The sequence below is a fragment of the Eublepharis macularius genome, chromosome 9 (assembly GCF_028583425.1).
Source record: "Eublepharis macularius isolate TG4126 chromosome 9, MPM_Emac_v1.0, whole genome shotgun sequence".
Lineage (NCBI taxonomy): Eukaryota > Metazoa > Chordata > Lepidosauria > Squamata > Eublepharidae > Eublepharis > Eublepharis macularius.
The window spans coordinates 80,580,309-80,606,075 of NC_072798.1; the positions used below are offsets into that span (position 1 = coordinate 80,580,309).

At 42.6% G+C, this 25,767-nt stretch overlaps 1 protein-coding gene across 1 annotated transcript in view; it reads left to right on the forward strand.

Moving 5' to 3' along the window:
• The window catches only part of CPED1 (cadherin like and PC-esterase domain containing 1), a 144,260-nt gene that overhangs the window by 8,403 nt on the left and 110,090 nt on the right, over window positions 1–25,767 (forward strand). The window contains exon 3 of the mRNA XM_054989143.1: window positions 11,014–11,191. Within this exon, the coding sequence (XP_054845118.1) occupies window positions 11,014–11,191 (178 nt within the window). The remainder of the gene's footprint in view (window positions 1–11,013; window positions 11,192–25,767) is intronic.

A 25,767-nucleotide genomic window follows, 5' to 3' on the forward strand; every position in this document is an offset into this window, starting at 1 on the left:
TGCCCCCTCTGGGGCTCAGGAAGCTAGATTTCACTGACTGTGAGGTGGCAGTGGTTCTGGCGCCCTCCTGGACTTTTGCTGAGGGCCCTGAATAACTAAGACCATCCCTGTCTACCTCGCATGGCTGTTGTGAGGATGAAATGAAGGAGAAGAGAACAATGTATTCTGCCCTGAGCACCTTTGAGGAAGGGTGGGATAAAAATGTACCAAATAAATGACTTGTTTAGAAACATGAAAATACACATGACATTTTACTCACAATTATTTGTGACTGAAGTCAGTTACAGTTAATCTAAAAAAATTGTTTTGTTTGGAAAGAAGGGGGAAGAAGTAAATTAAAACAAGCCTCATGCATAATAGAAATAAACATATGACAACAATACTTAAGAAATCTACACATAAGTATCCATAAAAGGTTTCCAGATATCTAAAAATAAGTCCATCCACAGTTGTTGTCTATATGCCTTATGTTTGAATATAGAGTTGTAAGGTCCTCCATCCATTGAATTATGAGAGGTGGGCACAGAGCTGAGAGGCCATCTAGTTCATTCCTTTAATTCTTCAGTTGTGCCCCCCACACACTTAGAGCCAAGCTACAAGTGATGCCTGACACAGGTTGGACACTTGTCAGCTTCCCTCAAGTTTTGATGGGAAATGTAGGCAGCTTGGCGGAATGTTGGACAAGTGACAGTTGAAAAGTCCATTGGACTGCAGTCGGAGAGCCAAGCTGCAAGACCAGGACACCTACATTTCCCATCAAAACTTGAGGGAAGCTGACAAGTGTCCAACCTGTGTCAAGCGTCACTTATAGCTTGGCTCTAAGATCAACACAGAAGGGAAAGCAAAAATCCTTCAGGTTTCACAGCCGAACCGTCTACTAATAAACTAATTTTCTTGAGTTATGATAACACACTTTTTAAAACTGCATCCAACCACTGTTAGCTATTTCTTTATTGTAGTGCTGTAACAATCCTTCATCTCCTGGATTGTCTTGAACACACAAGGAAATCCATTTATGAATTATTGCTATAATGCAAGAGTAATGTAATATTGTTACATGTAATGTGCACAATATAAATTATGCCATGTAATGTACACATTTAACATTGTTTTGATTGTTTGCCACCTTGGGTACACTGAGTTGGGTGGGAAGGTGGTATACAAATGTTTTAAATGAATAAAGACAATAATATGCAGTGATGTATGGATGCAGCCTGATTCATGAATAATTCAAGTTTGTTTAGAAAATGTCTCAAAAACCTTTGGAAAATAGTGCCTTTTTGACTTCATGAAGGAAATGTGGGAGGACTGAACACTGAGTAAGCAAAAGTTACAACTCAGAGTTAGACCATCTGTAACAGTTTCTTTGTTTTTAATCTTTATTAGTATTTGTTTTTCCTCTCTATTAGCAGGGCTTTTTTTCAGGGGGAACGCGGGGGAACGGAGTTCCGGAACCTCTTGAAAATGGTCACATGGCTGGTGGTCCCGCCCCCTGATCTCCAGACAGAGGGGAGTTTAGATTGCCCTCCACGCCACCAAGCAGCGCAGAGGGCAATCTCAACTCCCCTCTGTCTGGAGATCAGGGGGCGGGGCCACCAGCCATGTGACCATTTTCTCTGAGGGCAACCCACTGAGTTCCACCACCTCTTTTCCCAGAAAAAAGCCCTGTCTATTAGTTATTGCTTCCTATTAATTAATCAACTAAATCTTTAGTAGGTTAGTTTAGCCCAAGGACCTAAAGTAAATTTCCAAAGTACTGTATTGAAACAGATCCAGAGTATAAACTAAACCTTGTCATTCCACATGATACCTTACTGGATGTATTTACAATCTGTTATGGAAAAGCTGTTCATTGCTCTAAAACCTGCCGTGTACCATATTCAAGAGATGTATTCATGATGATGTTCTGTTCATGTCCCTGCAGTTGTAGTTGTACAAAGATAGTCACTTGGTTAATGCTCTCCATTTATCAGGTGCAATCAGCAGAGATATGTAGATGGTAGACTACAGGAGGTGTACCTTAGGCTGTGCTTGGAAATCACTCAGAAGCTGAGACTTCCTGCAATAATCTAAAGAAAGAGGCAGACATCAGATCTCGGAATTAAAGGCCACAATTTTATCAAGCAACATGGCAGATCAATTTCAGTTATCTGGGGCCAGAGTGGTGGTGATACCAACATACTGAATGGGAATGCCCAAGAGAAGACTGGGTGAAGTTCCACCCAAGCAGCTACCGCCCTGAGCTGCCCAGCTCTGAGAAAGTCCCCTCTACAAAGAAATGCCCCCAGACCAGTGGTTATTCCTTTCCTATGCCATTACATTTCCTATCCATGTGTTTAAATTCTGACTCTGTGAAAAGTTGAGATGAGGATAATTAAGAAATCTAATCAACACAAAAATGCCAAATTGGTACAATTCTCATAAACCACGTTCAACAAAATTATCAGGTGCTAAATCTGTTAAAATACACCAAATTATGGTAAGGTGCATCATGAGAAGAAAAGACATGCCCATTTTCAGGGCAAAGAGTGACCAGCATAGCCCATGCTGCAAGAATTTTTATCTGTATACAAGAAGACAGAATGTGTCGGTTTAGGACAAACCGGTTCAAATCCCCGCTCTGCCATGAAATCTTGCTGGGTGACCATGGGCCAGTCATGCACTCTCGGCCTAACTTTCCTTACAGGGTTGTCTTGAGGATAAAATAGAGAAGGAGAGAATGTTGTAAACCACTTTGAGTCCTCATTGGGGATAAAAGTGGGGTATAAATGTTGTCAATAAACAACAATCTGGGGACTTCTGTACAGGGATGAGACTTTTTACATTATTATATGAAAACATATCAGATTTCCCGCTTGATCAGTACAGCATAAATTTTTGTGCTCTATGATTTGGAGAGTGCATGATGGATGACTAGGACAAGGTGAGAATTTTGTTTCCTAGTGTAGTTGTCCCAGCTGTGGATGGCTTGCTATATATCCTTTCTCTCTGCTGCCTCAGCATCCATAACAATAGTAGTAGAATAAGTATTTGAGAGGTTTTCTCTTCTCTGAGCTCCACTGGGGAAGTGGAATGGGAAACTTTTTACAAGTGAACAATGAAAGAGGAATCCTCCTGAACCCCTTGAAATGAAATAGGTGAGAAGAAAGGCAGATGAATTGCTATCTGAAGTGAGAAATTGCTGAGGGACATAGCAGCTGTATACTTCCCAAGCACTCTTTTTAAGTGATGTGTCATAATTAGAGATGGGCACAAACCAGAATACGAACCAAAATTAAGCATGAACCAGGCCGGTTCGTGCTTCGTGAACCACAGTTCATCAGATCCCATTTCTGATGAACTGCCGCGAACTTTTAGGCTGGTTCGTTTGGTTCGAGTTTTGGTTCAAGTTTTGGTTCGTCACTGCAGACAGCCTGGTGCCAATCAATCAGTTTCCTAGGTAACAGGGGATGGACTTCCGGCAGACCTTCCACTGACCCAGAAGTGAACTTCTGCTGACCTGGAAGTGATGATTTTCTGACCCGGCTGTGACGTTTTTGCGAACTAAACAAACTGGTTCACGAACCAGGGCAGGTTTGTGAAAGTTCATGGTTCGTGAAATTTGACAAACCGCGAGCCACATGGTTCTGTGTTTTTTCTGGTTCGTGCCCATCTCTAGTCATAATACTGCTGTGAGGGAATAGGAAAAACCTGGAGCCCTAGGCAACTGCCTACTTCACCTATATGGTCACGTCACCTCTAAAATCAACATGTCCTTGAATATTGCACTGGTGTAAAAATTTCCTGTCCAGGCAGGAAAATATAGGAAGTGAGTAACTACCATAACGAAGTATCCAACATGTGGATCCCATTCCAATCTTCTTGCAATAACATCCTATTTTCTAAATAAGCAAGCGTTTTGTCTCAGAAATGCAAGAAGTTATTTTATGTGCATGTGTGTATGCTGTAGAGTTGCCAACCTCCTTGTGGGTCCTGGAGATCTCCTGGAGTTATTGTAACTGGTATCCATATGACAGAGATCAGTTCACCAAGAGAAAATGGCTGCTTTGGAGGGAGGACTGTCTAATATACCCTGCTGATGCCCCCCCTCTCCAAACCATGCCCTTCCCTAGCTCCACTCCTAAATAATCCAGAATTTTCCAATGCAGAGTTGGCAACTCTATCTACAGTGATATCTATAACTTTGAATTTATAACAAACCTGTGCAATTGTTTGTTTAGCATTTCTAGCAAGATAAATATTCTGTATGAATATTAGTTTGAAAATTGCTCTTGAAATATAGCAAATAAAGCTGAAACCATCCTCCCACAGTTTAGGTAAAGGAATATGGAAAGAGCAAGAGGGTAAATTATTTGAACAGACTCTTTTCATCTGTTGATATTGAGTCCTTTCATGCCAAGTCTCAGCCTGAGGTAAACTTTTATAGCTGGAAAATAAAGAGCTTGAAAAAGCAAGATTGGCAAACCTGTACATAAATTGGAACATTGTTCCAAAACACTGGAAATTCTGACACACTCCAATAATTAGAACAGCATGCATGGCGATGGTGACATTTTATGTGTAGTGTGGTTTAAGGTTTAGCAGAAGTAGTTCACAGGAGGAAGAATGTATTAAAAGTTTGAAAGCCTTCATAATTAAAACACAGGTAAAATTCATTTGAAATAAAACTGAAAAGAAGTGGGAGGGAGATACTGTAAGTTGTTGGCCTAGGTATTTCAATACCTCCAAAGTAGATTGCCTACAGCAGGGGGGCTCAATTTTGTCGAGCTGGTGGTCATTTTTGGAATTTTGAGAAAGGGTAGTGGGGAACTACCACAAAAAAGTACTCTTCCTTCTCATGCTCGGGTACTATTCCCAGACGAAATCCCACCACTCCGTTCACCAGATCCTGCTAACCATATACTTAGCAATATGTTTAATTTAGTCTTGGATGCTGTAAGAGATGTGGGTATTTAACCCAATTCTGAGAGCCAAGAGTCCTTGAACTTCAAAGGAAAAGAATGTTGCCCTGAAGAAGCCAAATTCTTTGTTGCCTTGTCAAAACACGTGTTGTGTTAGTATGGCTTCAATCCTGCGAACACTTTCCTTGGAAGTAAGCCCCATAAAATAAAATGGGATCTATTTAGGATTGCCTTCTAAGTATAGAAAACATGGCTGCCCAGTAGCTCGACTGAACCTTATTTAAGTTTGGTGGACTGTAAAACATGTGGCTGATCAAAGATTTCACTTCACTTGCATTTATACAATATTTGGGGAAGAAATAAGGAAATGTCACCCCAGGGGCAGTGAGGTGAGGCAGGAGTCCACAGAGTACAAGCAGCACTCACACCATGCTGGAGGGAAATTGGCCACAAATTTATTGATTACAGCCATTGCAGTATTGGCACAGTGACTGTGCTACCCTTCATGCTCCAAAAAGGAGCAAGGAGGTCCTGAAGAGACCTTAACAGGGACTTCTCTACTACCCTGCCTTTGGCCAGCTCTCCAGGATTGGGTGGCTGGGTCCAGCATGGAGTCTGACCCAGGCATTTTCCCCACATGCTGCCAAGGCCCAGTGTTGTGGGCAGTAGCATCCCCTACAGGGACCCTGAGTGCTGCAGCAGCGTAGTCCTGGCAAAAGAGGGGACCTCCGTCTGGCTTTATTGTCCTACCCCAGACCCCAGAACTGCAAACTGGACCTCTAGTGAGTTGGGGGGTGCCCCACTTTTCAAAAACTGGAAGAAGTTTTCTGTCTGGATGCTTTAGAAACGAAAGGCAGGATGCTGTATTTTGCTGTTTTCCAACTGGTTTGTGACATTTTTGGAGCTATTTTTAACCATTATCTTTGTCCATGATGGAAAATATCTGCTTGGATTGGACATGTTCCAGATATGTCATTTTATTAGAAAGTATTTATTCTATCCTCATTTTTTTTGTTAACCCCAAAATAAAAAGGCTATTGGACTTTCAGTGGTGATGGACAGCAGCTTTTCAGCTCATAAAATTCTGCCTCAGGCATATGAACATTTATATAGTAATGATTTTGCTTTTTTCTATCTGACAAAAAATGTAAAACATTTCGAGCAACATTGGAAGGAGATTTACATTACAAACATGTTCATTTAATCTCTTGATAAACACTGTTTATGTGCAGATGTTTGGTGTGTCCCAAAAATCACAGAGGAGAAATAAAACATTTTCCTGCCAGAACTGATAGGAGTTGCTATGTGGGAGACACTGAAGAGGTCTGAAGAGACAGGCAAACACATGGTAGATTCGGAGAAACTTCAACGAAGAACTGTAATTGGCTTTGGGGGCGAGGTGAAGCATGGGTTAACGGTGAGAGTATCAGACTAGGCTCTGAGAGACTTAGCTTTGAATCCGTACTCTACCATGGAAACTCTTGGGTCAGTCATTTTCTCTCAGCCTAATTTGCCCCACAGGGTTATCGTAGACCCTAGTCTGAGAGAGAGATTGGCTGAACAAGGGAAGGAGGCCCGACAAGTTGCTTAATTTTTATATTTGCAAAACATGTTTTTTCTTAGATACATACTGTTCCATACGTGAAAGAGATAAGTTACAATGGTCAGTTCAATATCCAGAATAATCTCTTCCATGCCAGGTTCTGGGGCATCCAGGGGGCCGCACCTCAGAGTGCCTTGGCTCAGGGCAAGCAGAGAGTCTTCCAGGCCTGCTAGGAGACAGTGCCAGCAAACTCAAAAGAAAGCCCACAGGCCTCATGTGGACTCAGAAAATGGGGGAACCACAGGTGAGTTCTCCTTGGAGGGGGAAGCAGGGAATCCTGAGGACTATGGGGAGATCCATATCCCTGGTCTACCCCCCTGATCTCTACAGAAGAGAGCAAAATGCAGGCAGTGTGGGTCTGCCCCATCGCCACATCTGCATGATGTGGTTGGCCTGTGAGCCCAGTTTCCCCACTTGAGGATCCCCTTACAGGATCTTGGGAGTGAGGCATGGCAGTGCATGCCCAGCTTGAGGGCTGTTGGGGCAACCTCACGCCTAGGTGGCAGGGAATCCACACAGAGGTGTGCGCCTATGTGGCATCCCACTAACTGTCACCCCATGGTCCCCCACTCAGCAGGTGGGCTGAGGGAGAGAGGAGATCGTTGGCTGGCAGGAGGTTCAGCTGATGCTTGGATCCATGCCCCATGCTACACTAATACTTTGTAAGCTGTGAACCAATAGAGTTTTGGCCTTTTTAACCCCAGCTAGTTGTCTGTATCCTTGTTTGCCTTGGGTGTGCCTCTCTGCGCTCCTTGATGCTGGGAGGGACTGCAAATTCACCATAGACTGCAATGAGGATGCATGAGGATCGTAGAGCAGTCTGTAAGCTAAAATATAAGGAAGGCAGCATGGTATATAGCCTAATCTTGTCAGATCTCAGAAGCTAAGCAGGGTCAGTACTTGCATGGGCAATCACCAAGGAAGACTCTGCAGGCACTGGCAGGCCACCTCTGCTTCACACTTGCCTTGACAGCCCTTTGCTGGGGTCATCATAAGTCAATTGCATCTTGAGAGCACATAAAAGGAAGATAAGCACCATGGTCAGGGATGTGTGTCCAGAATTAGGACTCGGTCACTGAGCCCATGTCCACAATACACATATTGTTTGAGGGGGCAAAAGAAGCCAATCAGCAGGATCAGTACCACATGACCTGTCGAATGACTAGCAGTGGCCACCATGGACCACTCCCATCACTGGCCCATGTCAGGAACAGCAGCGTGGTGTAGTGACTAGAGCTAAGCACTAGGATCTGGACAGCCCAGTTTCAATTCCCTGCTCTGCCAAGGAAGTTTACTCGGTGCCCTTGGGCCAGTCCCAAACTCTCAGCCTAATCTACCTCACATAGTTTGATGTGAGGAAAAAATGGAGGAGATAAGACTGATTTAAACTGCTTTAGGAGGGGTATAAATGAAGCAAAAGAAAACAAAAACAAAATGTCCACATTGCTGGCCAATCATCTACTGAAGGCAAGGTTTTGAAGGGACTCTCATCCAGTTCGTCCCCCCGCTGGTAGTAAATCCATTGAAAAAGAGGAGATTAAAGGAAGTTCTGGTAACCCTGACAATTAATTAAGCGAAATAGAAGTAGGAAGGGGAGAGTGGAGAAGAGGATACCGGATAAAAAAGGACAGAGGGGGGATACAGAAAGAAGAGGTATTCTGAGGTAAACTAGCACTTCCTCTCCCTCTATAAATACACAACAACGATAGGAGAGGTTGAATTACAGTCCTGTGTAATACAACTCCTGTGAGACGATCGCTTCCTATTTACTCCTATTCTTGTGCTTGACTGCTGGAATATTTCAAATCCTCTTGCCGTATATGTTTGTTCAATATATCCAATAGAACACGAAGTGAATATTTTAACAGGTGTCACTAGTATCAATTCAAGCCAGGGAAAGATGCATATTTTATATATTAAGACCAGAGAGGCATTAGCTGTTCATCAAAGAGCTAACACAGCTATGTGTGTCCCTCCTGCAAAGAATCTTACACTTGAGCCAAGTGTAACATAAGGCTACTTCCTGTGACTGGGGGAAAGACTGCGGTGGGAGTCACTTTATAGCTCGCTACCAGACTCATCAACAACTGGAAGCACTTTGAATGGCATTTGTTTACATTGAAACATCTGCCTTTCTGCTTTTAGCTGACACCCACTGGAAGACCCAGGACAGCTTGTTTACATAATCCTTCCTATAAGCATTCTAGCCATACATTTAGCAAATGTGAAGTTTGTCTATCCACCTTGTACTTTTTCAAGTTTCCCCCTTTTCATCGATATGGATAATCCCTTATGGATAATTTCCAGAAGAAGTATTATGTTTTTGTATTATATTATGTTTCTGTCCTAGTGTAAGTTTTAATTATTTTTCGTATCATCAAAACACTTTTGATAATGATTTAAATGGTGAAATCCAAAAACAAAAGCCATGGGATACTTTTTATTAAAACAAAAGTTGGTTTATGATTATTGTGGGCAACTTCATCACCATTTTTGCCTTATATATTATCTGCTGCTTTAAATATGTACTCCTGTGTACAACCATCACTCCATGCTGTTGATTGTTAGTCCTAGAATTGATTATGTTTTGCTTCAGTATCTCTACTATGTCTTGGATCCTTGCTAATGCTATGTCTTTAAACTTGTATAGGTTTACCTTATGGTATTGTATTGAAATGTACTTACTTGATACTGATTGTATTAACCTCATACTGTGTAATCCGCCTTGAGTCTCAGTGAGAAAGGTGGACTATAAATGATGTAAACAAACAAACAAACAAACAAACAACAGGTCCATAGAGTTGCCAGCCTCCAGGTGGTGGCTGTAGATATCAGTTTCTCTGGAGAGAATGGCTGCTTTGGAGGGTGGACTCTATGACATTATATCCTGCTGATCTCCAGCCCCTCCCCAAACCCCACTCTCTCCAGGCTCCACACCATAAATCTCCAGGAATTTCCCAACCTGGAGCTGGCAACCAGTATCTTGTCTCACACAGTGGTCAACCAGTTGCTACGAAGGGCCAAAAACAGGACATAGAGCTTGAGGCCGTCCCTTGAAGTTACCTCCTGGCAGTAGTATTCAGAGGTGTACCTTAGTCGCCATGGCTAGTAGCCACTGATGCACCTCTCCTCCATGACTCTGTCTAATCCCTTTTTAAAGCTGTCTGTGCCTGTGGCTATCACCACATCCTCTGGCAGTTAATTTCATGTCTTAATTTTTGTGTAAAGAAGTATTTCCTTTAGTCTGTTCTGAATCTACTGTCCATCAGCTTCATTGGATACTCTTGAGTTCTACTATTATGGAAAAGATTAATCCTCTCTGTACATGTGATATGATTGCTATTTTGTCTGAATACAACAACATGCGTATGTTCCTGCTTCAGTATGCATGAGCACATACCCTGATAAATTAGGGTTTCCGTTTGCATGTACCAAAGCAAGAACATTCATGGTTTGCTCTATTAACACAACATAACAATTGCCTATACAGCAAGAATTGTGCTTAGCACAATCTCCCCTAATGTATGAATTGTGCACAACATTTCTAGATCTTTTAGAACTTTTCAGATCTCTAGAACTTTTCATCAAGTTGGTTGTTATAAAAAAACCTTTGAGGCCATAATCTTAAGGTTTCTATGCATCCTGTGGAGAATGCTTTACGGGTTTCACTGTGCAGAGGTTCTGACTGGCTGGAATCAGGTATGCCCAAAGTATTTGGGACTAAGAAACAAAACTTGGAAGCTATCTAATTGAAAACAGAACCAGCAATAGTTGATCAAATGTCTCTTGGATGGAACGCGTTGCCAAATCAGTACAGGTCCAGTAAAAGCAAGCAAAGGGAAAATGTAACAATCCCTTTTATATCCTTAACAATACAGTGATATTATCAGAGGCAAAATTGTATTTATTTATTTATTTATTTGCATTATTTATAGTCCACCTTTCTCACTGAGACTCAGGGTGGATTACATAGTGTGAGTCAGTAGTCAATTTCAAAGGCATTTCAATAAACAATATAATTGGGTATATGAATGCAGATTTGCAGAGCTTTAAAACTTGCAGTCAGGGTGCAACTAAAATGGGTTAAATGAATGCATGCAAGATGGTATTTTGCTTTTGTTGTAAAATTTGTAATGCTTGATCTGTGCATTATGGTCATTGGACTGGATCTGAAATAAATTGTGTTTGGGATGTTAACAATACTGGAGATTAATTTTAGTTGAGTAAAGAGTGAATGTAAGCCAAATTGCAGTGGTATGACCTAGTGAAATTTCCCAGGATCTTTTCTCTAGTTGAAGATCCCAGGATCTTTTCTCTAGTTCTCTCTAGTGGCTAAAATCTGGAATTTCCAAAATAGACAAAGGTGTTGGTCCATAGCAAAATTGTTTTAAAAAATGGTCAACTACTTTGGACAAATATATGGACACATTTTACAAGTAATAATATCTAGTGATCCATAGCATTTCCTTAACACTACTCGGGAATATAATCTTGTTTTTTCTCTTTTAGATTGAGGACGCCATTTCTAAGCACTTCAGAAATCAGGCAAAAAAAGTGATACTTTACGTCACATCTTCCAGCAGTAAACAAGACCTTCACTTATATCAACACATCCTTACACAATACGGCTTTGCAGTTACAGTCCTTGAAGACAGGAAACCGAACAGACAAAAAAACTTTCATCCAGGTAAGAAAGCTCAATGCCATTTTAATGCTAAACAAAATTATACCTATGTAAGCCCTTTTACTTAGAACTAGACATGGGCACGAACAGCATTACAAACAGACAAAACCCACTAACAGCCCAATCTGCTGTTCGCGAGCAAGCTGTTCGTAAGGCCCCATCCTAAATGAACAGGTGGTGGTTAAAAGCCTTGTTCGTTGCCTTTGGCAGCCCAGCCGCTAAGCAAGCCAGACAGTCTGGCGCCTGGTGCAATCAATCCCCTTGGCAACCGGAGGCAGGGAGGGACTGAACTCTGTCTGAACTCCTTCTGGCTTTAACCCTTCAAAGTACTTCCAGCAGAGAGTCCTGTTTTTGCCATTGTGAAGAGAAAATGACAGCCAATGGGGAGACCCGTGGATCATGCCTTTCCTGGGGTGCAATCTCTCTGAAACTTGGGGGATCTTCAGAGGACAGTGAGGACTATGTCCCCTGCAAATTTGGTGGGTATTGGACATTGGGAAGGCCAGTTTGTGGGATGTTTAAAGGGCCCTGCTCCTTGCATATGGCAGTTTAAAAGGCTCTTTAAAGGGCCAGATAAGTGGGTTTGAGGGGAGGGGGGGCTAAGTGGGGGTGGTTGGGGTGGGGGGTGGTTCTGGCCCCCATGAACAATGAACATGTCCGGGAACAGGCCATGTTCGTCCATGTTTGTTGTTTGTTGTTCGTGGATGGCACCAAACGACGAACAGGGTGTTCGGGGTTTTTTTTCGTTCATGCCCATGTCTATTTAGAACTCTGCTTGGTGATGCACTAGAATTATCAGGTCACTTTTAAAAAAAATGCCCATGTATCATGAGATCTCGATATATTGTGGGATCCCTGGTCCTACTCAACTGATTCCATGCATTAGCACAAGCCCAGTTTGCACCCCTAACATGACACAGAAATGCATTTCAAGCCAGGAGTTAGTTGGGCAATGATAGAGTAGAGAAGATCACAGCACTGAACTGTTTAAGCAGTCTATTGGCATAACCACATGTCTGGTTTTGTGTTGTTTTGTGGCCAAAAGGCATCTGCGATCATTGTGAAGAATACAATGCTCTTTTATTTAATATAGCACAGGACATTGGGTTTTATCCAGCACAAAATTCCGCATGCCCTAAAGGTCTTGCGCAAGCAGAAATGCAAGAAAAAGACTGTGATAACTGCTTGCACTAAGTCACACTTATTCCATCCCCACTTGTGCAAGATCTTGTGGAACCAATTTCTAGGGGCAATAATATATAGGAAGGAAAGCACTAGATGTTGTTGCACAAGATCTTTCACAAGCGGAACTGTGATATGTCTGTTTATGCATTGCTAGGCATAAGCCTTATTTTATGCTAAAATGCTTCAAGTGCCTTTACAGAATCAGATGGTCCAGTAACCATGTTTTCAGTGCAATCCTAAGCAAAGTTACTTCCTTTCAAGTCTATTATAGTCAATGGATTTAGAAAGGTGTAATTCTGTTTAGGATTGTGCTGTTATTCTTGTAAAGGCTTTAAACCAAATTCAGTAGTGAACAACATAGTTCACAATTTCAGGTGATACTTCTGCAGTTTTTCAGACAAGTGGCAACAATCCTTATATTTCTTCCCAGAAATAAAAAAAGCAAATGTGCTTTCTTTCAACATCCAGATGTACGCGCAACTTTCCCGTAAGGGAATTGTATCAAAATCTTTCAACAGATGTCATTTTTAAAGCAAAAATTCTCCTGCTCGTTCTATTCCGTGCGTTTGAAGAGTTTTGTAGCTTGTTCAGATTCCCAGCTTTTAAGAATAAGCTTTTCAAATAAATTCAATAAGTGAAGTAACTTGCTTACATACCAAACTGATGATCTTCCCTGAAAACAGATGGAGAAGCGTTATTTATCCCCTTGCTAGGCTACATTCTTGTATGTACTTCCAACTGTGATACTTAAAGCATTAGTTTCTGAAGACACATAGTTTATGTCGTGTCATAACATTTTCCTAGTAGAACTATTCTAAATTATAAAAATGTGCTCTTTGGAGGCAGTACTTAAAAGGTTTAAGCAATATAGACTACCACAATGAAATGAAAATGGTCAGATAAAGAGACAAGACTCACTTCTCCTTGCCAGATATAATTTAGTAGCTATCCAGTAATGTTATCAGTTTCAGGTTTTCAAAAGTCTTGGTGCTTCATGTTCCTATACAATTTGAGAGTGATATTGTAAAGATTTGTAGAAAGTTGATACTGAACCAATGGCTGAAGCTGACAACATAAATGGAAAAAATGACGTGTTCCTTACCCTTCCCTCTGTACCCAAATTCTTACTAGTTTGAATGCAAATTTATTTTCCTTTGTTGGCACATTCCTAAGAGCCTTTTGTCAATTTGAGCCACTTGATGTTGACAGCAATCATAAGTCTACTCACAGTCCCATTCAATAGGACTTACTCCCAGGAAATTATTCTTAGGATTGCACTGTAAGAATAGTCTCTATATAAACAACTGAAGGAGCAATCCTAAGCTAGTCTATTTAGAAGTAACTCTATGTTCATTGTCGGCCTCCAGTGCAGTCCCACGTTGGGACTGCGCAGGCGCAGGCCAGCCACTGGAAAGATTCTAAAGCTCTCAAGTGGTAGGGGAAACTCCCTTCGCAGCAGCACGCATGTGCGGGGGCTTCCCGCCGAATGCCATGTTGCTGGGTGGAGCGTCCCCACTTCCAGTTCCTTTCTTGCCGCCGCTGAGAAAGGTTCTTCTTTTGTCTCTCTCTTCTTTCTCCTCGAGTTGTTTTTCTCTCTCTCCTTCTACCTTTTTTCCTTACCTCAGCTCTTCTTCATCTTTTGATGATGTGTCAGAAAGCGCTTTTCAAAAAATGCTCCCTTTGTGACACCAAGATGCCACACTCGGACAAGCATGGACTCTGCTTGCTCTGCCTAGGCGAGGGCCACAACATGGGAACTTGCCAGCACTGCAAACACTTCACAGCTAAGGCAAGGAATGACAGAGCAACTTGCTTAAAAGCCGCTCTTTGGGAGATGTCCCTGACAGGTTTCAACAGGCCAGCCGTATCAACCCTGGCCAAGCAGGAACCGAAAACGTGGTCCAAAGCGGGCACCTCGGATCCGCACTGGGACTGACCTTCAATTCCAAAGGCCATAGCAGCTACGAGCCCTTCAGTTCCATCAAAACACTCCAAATTGAGGTTGGATCCAAAAAAATGCTGTTCCCCGGAATGGGCAGCCTCGGAACCACCTGCAAAGAAGGTGAAGGCCAAGTTGAAGCATCCTAAGAGGCCTGCCTCAACACCTTCACACCGTCATCGTCACCACTCTTTGACCTCGATTCCCTCTCTAATAATTGAGGAAGAGGTTCTTCAGATGCCTTTGACACCTTCACCTCCACGTACCCTGCAGCTAATGTGAGAGGAGGAAGAAGACCTTGCTGCAGCCACAACTTTGCTGTCCAGCTTCTCACCAGATCTGGGATTGGTTCCAATAACCGATAGCTTGAAATCGATGTTCCAACAGAGTTCTAGTTGGATGCCAGGCACTCTACAGCAATGCCACAGCCTCTGTTGCTTTTCCAGCCACTGAAGATCTCCTAGACATTGCACACAGTGTTTGGGAGAAACCAGCCTCCTCTCCTGCTACATCTAGGAAGATTGAAAACAGCTATAAGCTGTAACAGAAGGACTGCGCCTTCACATTCCATCATCCATGACCCTCCATCCTAGTAACAGAGGAGATTCAATCTAGACATCGCTATGGATCCCACTCCTTGCCAGCGTACAAAGAGGGAAAGAAGTTGGATGCCCTGGGGAGGAAAATTTACTCCTTGGCTGCACTAGAATTCAGAATTGCCAACTATCGTGCCATCGAGGTTGGATCCAAAAAAAATGCCATAATGGGCTCCTACAATTTTTTTTATAGGACCGCCTCTCCAATTATACTCAGGACATGCCTGAAGACAGGAGAGCACTCATCAGGGCCATTCATGGTGAGGCTACAAGGCTGGTGAAGCAGCAGATGCCAGTGGGAAAACACTCAGCTGATTGCACTGCAAAAGCCATGGCCTCTGCAATTGTCCTCAGGAGGCATTCATGGCTTCGCTCCACTGCCCTCACACAGGAAAAATGTAACAAAATTGAGGACTTCCCTTTCGAGGGCTCTTCCTTATTTTCAGAATGCACGGGCGACTCCCTGCAGCAAATGAAGAAAAACCAGCAAACAGCCCGCTCTTTGGGAGTAGTCACTCCTCAACAACAACAACATTTCCAGAGGTACCATTACCAATAACGCTCCCAATATCAACAGCGATCCAGGTATCCTTACCAACAGAAGAGCTACCAAAGCTACCCCCAGGATGAGCTCAAAGAGGACATCTAAACCTAGGGCAAGGCAGCAACAGCCCCAGTCCCCTAAATCTACACAGGGACCCAAGCCCCTTTTCTGACTGACTGCCAACCAGCAGGAGCAACCCCCTCTTTTTGAGGACAGACTGGCTCCATTCTATGAGACCTGGACCTCTTTCACCTCAGATACCTGGGTCCTTGCTATTGTCAGACATGGTTACCAGTTGCATTTTTCAGAACTGCCACAGTTATCTCTTCCTTCTAACGTTTTCACTTGTTCAGTTGAGGTTCTCTCTTCCGTTATCCAAGAACTATTGGTCAATGATTCCCCGTTGGGTTTCTACTCAAGGTACTTCATTGTGGAGAAGAAAGATGGGGGGCTCCGTCCTATACTGGACATCCACAATTTAAATTTGTTTATTAAAGTTGAAAAGTTTAAAATGTTAACTCTCTCCAATTTTTTGCAGTATTTAGAACCAGGTAACTGGTTTGCTGTAACTGATTTAAAAGATGCTTATTTCTACATCGCTATTTCCACAGAACATAGGAAGTACCTCAGATTCTCCTTTCAAGGGGAGATCTTCTAGTAAACTCTCCTCCCGTTTGGCCTATCCTCTGCACCCCATGTCTTCATGAAGTGCATGGTGGTAGTGGTGGCCCACCTCAGGGCTAAATGGTGTTCAATATAACCATGTTTAGATGACTGGCTTCTGGTAGCCCAATCTAGGTCCCTACTCCTAGAGCATATCAATATGACTGTCCAAACTGTATCAAGTTTGGGACTTATTATTAACTGGGAAAAATCATCTCTGACCCCGACACAGAATATCCAATTTATTGAAGCCAGATTAGACTCTATAACAGGAAGAGTTTTCCTGCCTACAGATAGGGCAAAATCGTTACAAACCATCATCACCAGATGCAAGAGGAACTGTTTTCAATCAGTGCTGCTGATCCAAAAACTCCTAGGTCTCATGACATCTACCACAGGTGTTACACCTTTTGCTCATCTCTTCATGAGACTGCTGCAAAACTGGTTTATCAGACACTTTGACCCTATTAGGGATTCTCAACAAAAGAGATTCTCTATTCCTAGATCCATTATGAGATCCTTGGACTGGTGGCTGGATGACAAAAACATCTTAAAAGGAACACTACTGGGCACCCAGCTACCAGACATCACTATTGCAACTGATGCTGCCTTCCTGAGTTGGGGGGCACACTGTGGGAACCTCTCCACCCAGGGGGAATGGTCAGTCTCAGAAAAGGACATGCATATAAATGTTTTAGAGCTGCGAGCCATTCATCACGCCCTTGTCTCCTTTGCAGGTCTCCTACGAGACAAGAGGGTCCAGGTCAACACAGACAACATGACCACCCTCTATTATTTGAGCAAACAAGGGGGAACTGCGTCCCTGACCCTCTGCTCAGAAGCATTGGAGTTGTGGCACTGGGCTATCCAACACAACATCTCCCCTCAAGCAGTGCACTTTGTGGGAAATGTAATACCTTAAGCAGATACCTTAAGCAGAGTATTCAAGACCCACCACGAGTGGGCGATCACTCATACTTACCTCCTCCCCCATCTTCCAGATCTAGGGAACTCCAGAGGTAGACTTGTTCGCAATGTCAAGCAACACGAAAGCCCGAGTGTTCTACTCCCTGAGGGGGCTCGGATCCTCGCTCCATAGGGGATACCTTTCAGGTTCCCTGGAAAAAGGGCCTTTTCTACGCATTTCCACCCATCCCCTTGATACCCAGGGTACTGAGCAGGCTCAAACACTTCAAAATTCATTGCATTTTAATTACCCCATTCTGGTCACGCAGGGACTGGTTCCCAACCCTCTGGCAAATGTCAAAAGGTTCCCACATACCTCTGCAGGAGGCCCCAGAGCTTCTCCACAGAGATCCAATCCGCCACCACGATATGACCATCCTCAAGCTCACAGCGTGGCACATACTCCCAAGAAAACATACTTCTCTAAGGAAGTTACGCAAATCCTCCTGAATGCCTACAAGGCATCCACTAGGTCATCATATGGTCAAAAATGGGCTCATTTTTCGGCGTGGGTATCCAAGACGACATACTCCCCCTTCTCGTGCCCATTATCAGTCATCCTGGACTACCTAGTAATGCTCCTTAAGACAGGACTGTTTGCTTCCTCCATCAAAGTTCACCTTGCTGCCATTTCAGCGTTCCAGGAACCAGTAGATGGCAGGTGTTCTCATATCAGGCCTCCAAATAATTTCTGAGAGGCGCCCTTAATACCTTCCCACCTAGGGCTCCCCCACTACCCCAGTGGAGCCTTTCTCTCATACTGGGGCAACTCATGCTACCCCCATTTGAACCCCTGGCTAGTTATGACTTTAATTTACTTTCTTGTAAGGTAGCCCTCCAGGTGGCCATAACATCCCTCAGGAGAGTAGAGGAGCTTTTGGCCTTAAGAACAGACACACGATTCTTCCAAATTTTTTATGAGAAGATGATTCCGTACCTGAGTTTAGAATGGAGTAATGGGACTTACTCCAAGGAAAGTATTTTTAGGATTGCCCTGTAAAGCAGGAACTCATTGATTTCTGTCACAGAACTGCCTATGAGTTCCATGTTCTTTGGAGTGTAGGGGAGACACGCCTAGGAACCATAAACAGATCCCATATTGTGCACAACGTGAATAAATTGTTCTGGGACAGGGCTATGGCTCAGTGGTAGAGTATCTGCCTGCCATGCAAAAGGCCACAGGTTCAATTCCCTGCATCTCCAGTTCAAAGGATCAGGTAGCAGGTGACGTGAAAAACCTCCAATTGAGTCCCTGGAGAGTAGACAATACTGAACTTCTAGAAGAATGGTGTGAGTCAGTAGAAGGTGGGAGTTCAGCTCCCAAGAATGAAAAAAGGCCCACAGTAAAAGCTGTATGTGTATGTAAAGTGCTGTCGAACCACAGCCGACATATGGAGACCCCTGCATGGGTTTCAAGGCAAGAGACTAACAGAAGTGGTTTGCCAGAAGTGGTTTGCCAAATGTACATTACCAGCGTCTGCACAGGAATCCTGATCTTTCTTGGTGGTCTCCCATCCAAGTACTAACCAACACCAGCTCTACTCATAGTGAAATCCTAAGAAGGGTTACTCCAGTCTAAGCCCACTGACTTTGCTATTAGCTTCTGAAATCTAAGTAGATCAAGCTAGCCTGAACCCTTCCAGGGCAGGGTAGCTGTATAATTGCTTAAAATTTGGGTTGATGGTTAAATAAATATAATGAAATAGGCATGCCAATTACTAGCATATTACAAAGTATGTCACAGGAATAAGTAGTACAGTGTTACTATACTACTACTACAGCATTACTGTATTACAACAGCAATTCCTATAGGACCAAGAAGTTTGCAGATCTGAATTCATTTCAGATTTTCTAATCCTACGCTGCTTTTTGCTTCCCCGTCTCCACTATAACTTCCCCCTTTCTTTTTCCTGCAGCGTTATGTACACATATATAACCCTTCCTCTTTTTAGGAAGACACATTGGATATGAACTGTGAAGAAGTAAATCTGAGAATCCAAAAGGGAGTACCAATTCCCTACGTAGCTCTTGGCACAGTGCTGCTATTGAAGTCCTTTGCAGCTGGTGCAGAGGAAAGAAGCAGAAGTGGCCATTTTAGGAGGGTTGGGGAATACCACAAAAATTATAGTAGGTCACAGACTATATATATACATCAGCAAAGTGACTGCTTCCCAAAGCAATACAGCTATCGTTATGGGCTACGGAATCAAGACAGGGATTTTAAAAAACTTGTTTTGTTTATTTTACGACCATCGTTAGCAGAGGTTAGACTTCTGGCTTTACCATCTTCTCTTTTTCTTAAATGTTTGGCAAAAGATGTACATGGAATAGAAAAGAATGCGAAGAGAGAAAGTTGAGACAAAAAAATGATACAAAATGCAAAACATATTGGTAAATCTTATCATTGATTCATTTTGATATTTATATCACTCTTTTCTCCCCAAAGCAACAGACATCATTCTTGTGTTATCTGTTTTATCGTCACTCCAACAGCCCTGTGTGGTAAGGTAGGGTGGGAGAATGTTAGTGGTTCAAGGTCATGAGCTTCCATGGTAGAGCAGGAATTCAAACCTAGGTCTTTTAAATCCTGGTCTGACGCTCCAACCTCAGTGGCTGTACATTGTGAGTCTGGAGAAAAATAGTGTTAAGAAGGAACATGACTGAGTGCACTTCAGGTTGTCAAGAAGATGGAAAACAAATGTTTATCCCTTTCAAATGCAGTGTGGCCACAACATAGCAGAGAGCTGGACTTGCTTAAGCCCGTTGGAATCAAGTTGCAGTAAGGAAACTTGCTTTATACAAGTATAATTGGCTGTAGAACAATTTGCGGGCTTGGGGGGGGGGTATGAAGTTCTAAGATCTCCTTCACTGGAGATGCCACTGAGGGCCAAGCTAGAAGTGACGTTACACTTGAATGGCAAGCGAACAGACTCACGTGTATTCCTCCCTGTTCACTTGCACTCCACTCGATCACTACGTGATCACTACGTGAACAGGGAGGAATACACATGAGTCTGTTCGCTTGCCATTCAAGTGTAACTCATCACTTCTAGCTTGGCCCTTAATGGAGAAGTGAAAAGCCGTAAAGCAGGAAAACAGACTCTCTTCTCTACGTCTTGCTCTTTCAAAACCCAGTTTTGATGTAGTATGTTTGATGAAGTATCATCACTACAAGGACCATATCAATTTTGGGTGGTGAATATTCATATGTGCTATTACTTGGTGAGAGTTGATAGTTTTAGTTAGAGATGGGCACGAACCGGGAAAAACCGAACCATGCAGTTCATGGTTCATCAGATTTCACAAACTACGAACTTTCATGAACCTGCCCCTGGTTCATGAACCGGTTCGTTTGGTTCGTGAAAACATCACATCCAGGTCAGAAAATCATCACTTCCAGGTCAGCAGAAGGTGACTTCCGAGCCAGAAGGTCACTTCCGGGTCAGCAGAAGGTCTGCAGGAAGTCCATCCCCTGTTGCCTAGAAAACTGATTGATTGGCACCAGGCTGTCTACAAACCAAAAAACGAACCAAATGAACCAGCCTAAAGTTCATGGCGGCTCGTCAGAAATGGGATCTGATAAACCGTGGTTCTCGAACCATGAACCGGCCTGGTTTGTGCTTAATCTTGGTTCGTATTTCAGTTCATGCCCATCTCTAGTTTTAGTTAGGGTAACTACTTATTTTCAAACAGCTTGGGGTTGATAAACACCCATTTCCCCATGTTGAATGTTCATCTAGGTTCAATACAAGAAGGGGACTCATAAAATTCACAGAAGATGGGGAAATCCTCTTTTCACCCTCCCTCTCCTTGCCAGCAGCTGTAGTTCCCCTCTCCTGACCTCATCTCCCTCTTGTCCTATTTGTCATCACCGCTCCTACTTTGTCCTGCTTGCTGCTTCTGCCTCCTCGCCACCAGTGTAATGTTTGTGTTCCATTTAGGGGTTGCTATGACCACCCAAAATAGCACCCAAGGTCTGTCAGCTTGCTCTTTGTGACTCACACATCTCCTTGGTACATTTGAGGAAGTTGCCCCATATTAGTTTTCCTATGGATTTGCAGAACCCTAAGTTATTGTACTGAGTGACTCGCTCCATTATACAGAGTTTGCTATCCATGTGGGAGCCAGCCCTTTACTATTTATTTATCCATACCATTCTGCTCAGAATTAAGACCTTCTGTGAAGGCCCTTCTCTGGGTGGCCCACATTCAGCAGTGAGGAAGGAGAACCTGTGACAGACTTTCCTCTGTCATGGTACATTAGTTTCTGGCTATGACCTCTAAAGGCCCCTGTGGCCTAGGACCACCATATTACCACCATGAAACCAATGGGCTTAGACTGGAATAAATCTTCTTAGGATTTCACTGTTGTAAGCCACCCTGAGCCCACTTGTGGAGAAGGCGGCCTAGAAATTGAATAAATAAATATTGATTAATTGATTAATTGAATAAAGTTCCATCTCCTCTCATATGTCCCTGTGCAGCACCAACTGCAGCCCTCAGGTTGTCACCTGCTGGCTGTTCCCTTGCTTAAGGTAGCCCACTTGGCATCAACCACAGCCCGTGCTTTCTCCTGTATGCGTCCCTCTTTGCGCAACACTTCCTTGAGGAGGTGAGGGAGGTACCACCTCTAGACATTTTTAGGAGGTCATTTTATTCTGTCAGGTCTTTCAATAGGTTATAAGTTGCCCGTATTTGGGAAGAGGTGGCATTTGTATTTTCTTTGATTTAAATTGTGGTGCTTTAAAGTCTGCTTTGTATGCTGCTTTGAGAAAAAAGTGGGAAATAAACATTTTAATAAATATATCCAAATAAAGGAATCTAACCTTCCTCATAGACTCATTGCTATGAGAATGAAATTGAAGAGAGGACAGTCATGTACACTGCTCTGATGTCCTTGGAAGAATGGTGGAGTTAAAATGTGATAGAGAGCAATGGTAAAGTTAGTCACTGCCCCTGCAAGCTGCAGATGGGAATCCTTCTCCCCATAAAAACATCTCTCTGCATGTCAAGAACAACGACAACAGCATGCAGTTTATATACCGCCCTTCAGGATGACTTAATGCCCACTCAGAGCGATTTACAAAGTATGTTATTATCCCCACAATAATAATCACCTTGTGAGGTGGGTGGGGCTGAGAGAGCTCTGACAGAGCTGTGACTGACCCCAGGTCACCCAGCTGGCTTCAAGTGGAGGAGTGGGGAATCAAACCCCATTCTCCACTACACCAAACTGGCTCAACCTTTCCCCCCAGAAGCTATACTGTCTGCCATTATGGAGGCCCTGCCCTCTGTTTTATTTTTTAAAATAACCTTTCAGTTAGAAGAGGAGGGCAATTTCCAGTGGCAGTCAGAACCTAGCTGTTCATCTTGAATGCAAGCTGTACTAGTGTTAGTTCATTTTCAAAAAATAACGATAGTAATGAAAATAAAAGCACAGGAGAAAATGCTAGTGTATTCAGTAAACATCTGGTTACCATTTTCTGATACCTATTTAAATGAATGAAAAACAAATAACACACTGGGTCTTTTGTTCTTTTTATTACTGGGAGCAGGGGTAAAGGAAATATCATGAATAGATAGGTCACAAGAAGCTCAGCTTTTATAAATACAAAAGTCTGAGAAAATTTAAGTAAATTGAACTCAAGTTCAAGCAGTGTAAACAATCCAACCGAGTTAAGGTTAAATAAACATGACGAGGGATCCATGGATACTCGTACAAGCACAAGAGTTCTTGAGACATTAATAAATTTGTCTTTAATGACTACTAAAGAAACATACTAACAATGATTTATGACATAAAAGTAGAATGAAGTAAGTTAAAATGTTATAATCAGTCTTATTCTCTCTTAAATATAGGATGCAAATGTCACAGACACTATGCAGAACATTAGTTTCTCAATCTGAAACATATGTTGAATGCATTAATTTTTGTTTGAAAAGCAAGATATACATTTCCATTGCTTTCTTTAGTCCTGGCTTTCAGCAAACCTCTTCCATTTAAGACCAAATTTGTAGGTTAGTAATCATTTTGATTTTTTAAAGCTTAACATTATTATTTTTTTTAGTGTAGAATTTATGAGATTACTTGTTTTGATTTCTTATGAAAAGTTGGAGACTTAAGTACGGTGGAGGAACAAGGAAGGAAGTGGGGGTTTGATTTCAAGGTAAAAAGAAGATTATAATGAAGCTAGTGTAAACTTCAGGGCACTTCCATGAATGTACCCAACCATGCAAAATAGCAATAAAATCAAATAAATACTTAAAAGAGTTACTCAAAAGATAGTTCTTTGAGAACGGGTTCTAGTTCTAAATCCTATAATGATTTTTTTTTCTTTTCCCTCCTCAGCAAGTACTGCAGCTCCTTTCATTGTGTATATTTAACTACTTACAATTTCTCTACAAGAGACATCTTAGTGCATGTTCATCAAGTGTAGAGAGACGCAATGTTAGCTGGGAAGCGTAGTTTAAAAAGACAGAGCCAGCGGAGATGGCTTCTCAGAGGGTTTGTCAATTTCATCTTTGCCTCCCTGAAGGCTCTGTCAATTTCACCTCTCCAGTCTAAAACTGTGTGGGATCGCAACCAGAGGGCAGCGAGGAATGGAAATGGGCTGGAGCTGCCTTCCAGAGCTGGGCTTTTACCTGGAGAGGTTATAATGGGATGAAGTTTCTGTTCTGGCATTTCACAGCCCCTTCACACAGCTCCAATGTATAGCAAATCTTTTACCCTGCCACCGGCTCTGTCTTTTTAAACTACCCTTCCTGGCTAACATTGCGTCTCCCGACACATGTCAAATGTCGGGAGATGTCTCCTGTAGGGAGACTCTTAGAAAGCTGTGTATTCATTCATCCCTTAAATGTGCAGGAAAGCTGTTAAATAAGGTTGCCAACCTCCAGATGGAAAAACAAAGTATGGCCGTTTCTGCAACTCACAGTAGTGACAAAGGAGGAATTATCCACAGAAACGTTGGCACACTATGTGCACGCCGCAGTAATAATAAATGATTATACAATTTTCCAAAGTGCAAGTGCCTCTTATTTCTTAAGCCAATATTGTAATTCATACAAATACTGTGCTCATTATACAGTTCATACATGTGCAAATTCATACATGTGCAAGTTCATTTTCGGCACAGTACGAAATTCAGTTTGGGTTTCATACCACCTTTGGGAAGAACTAGGAAGAAAACTAGCAGAACGAGAGGAAGGAATGAACTTGTATAGAATTTAATTGCATTACCTGTATACCTGGTATCGTAGAGTTGTACGATTTTTTGCAGACCCACCTCGTGTCTCTTAACTTACTCAATTTATTTTCTGTTAGGGAAAACTATTGCCAATGTTTGGATGTACAAAGTCTTGTGGAATCTAGCTAGGGCTTTAAGAATGTCAATGTATATCTCAACATATATCTTATTGACAGCAAAGATCAGCATCTGCATGTAAATGCAGTCTGATGCACATTCGTTTTAGGCCTGTAAGGATATCAGGGTTTCAGTGGATATCTGAGATGAAGGGATAGAAAGGGATAGAAGGGATAGAAAGCTCCATGGGTTTTACCCATTCCTCTAGTGTAGCAATGCCCTCTGAAATGTCCGAAACATAAAGAAAGGTACTGTAGAAGTGGTCAGAGGTGGGCTTCAAAATCCTGTAAATTATTGTGCGTGCGTGTGGTGTCAAGTTGCAGCCAGCTTATGGCAACCCCTGATGGGTTTTCAAGGCAAGAGACATTCAGAGGTGGTTTGCCATTGCCTGCCTCTGTGTAGCAACCCTGGTCTTGCTTGGTGGTCTCTCATCCAATTTCTGACCAGGGCTGACCCTGAGATCGAACAATATCAGGCTTCCTGGACTACCCAGGTCAAGGCCTTATTATAATATTACTAAGAGGAACAAATTATTCAAATGAAGAAAGTGAGTGCCAGTTTGTTTAATGTGCCCAATTACTATAGGCAACAGTTTTGCTTGGCATATCACTTGAGTTATCTTTAGCCCTGACTATAAGAGTTAGTTCTTTGAATTTAGTGTGAAAGGCAACTACTTTTCTGAAATAAAGCTTATCACAGCTACTTCCACATTGAGGTTTTCCTCCAGTTTGATGTTCAAACCAGAGAGGGTTTTTATGGAGCATCGACAATCCACATGACGTTGTCCCCTAAATGGCCACTTTCTGTGTCTTCTCCTACACTGTGGTAATCTTTCCCAAATTTGGTTTGGTGCTTATTTTTTTGGAAAGTTCTTAGTCCAAGCACATTTCCATGCCATGTAGAGAGGAGGGTGTGATGTTTGCATAATAATAACATTCAATTTATATACCATCCTTCAGGACAACTTAATGCCCTCTCAGAGCGGCTTACAAAGTATGTTATTATTGTCCCCAAAATAATCACCCTGTGGGGTGTGTGGGGCTGAGAAAGCTCAGAGAAGCTGTGACTGACCCAAGGACACCCGGCTGGCTTTACGTGGCAGAACAGGGAATCAAACCCAGTTCTCCAGATTAGAGTCCTGCTGCTCTTAACTACACCAAGTTGTTGTAAGTCCACATGAATTCAATGAGCTAGTTGGAATTATGCCACAGAAGGATGTAGACTGTATAATTTATTTATGTATAAGACATTCAAAGGGTAAAGCTAATTTTGCTAGATAATGATTGCAATACAATCTGAAAGTGGCATGTTCAGCCTAAAAAA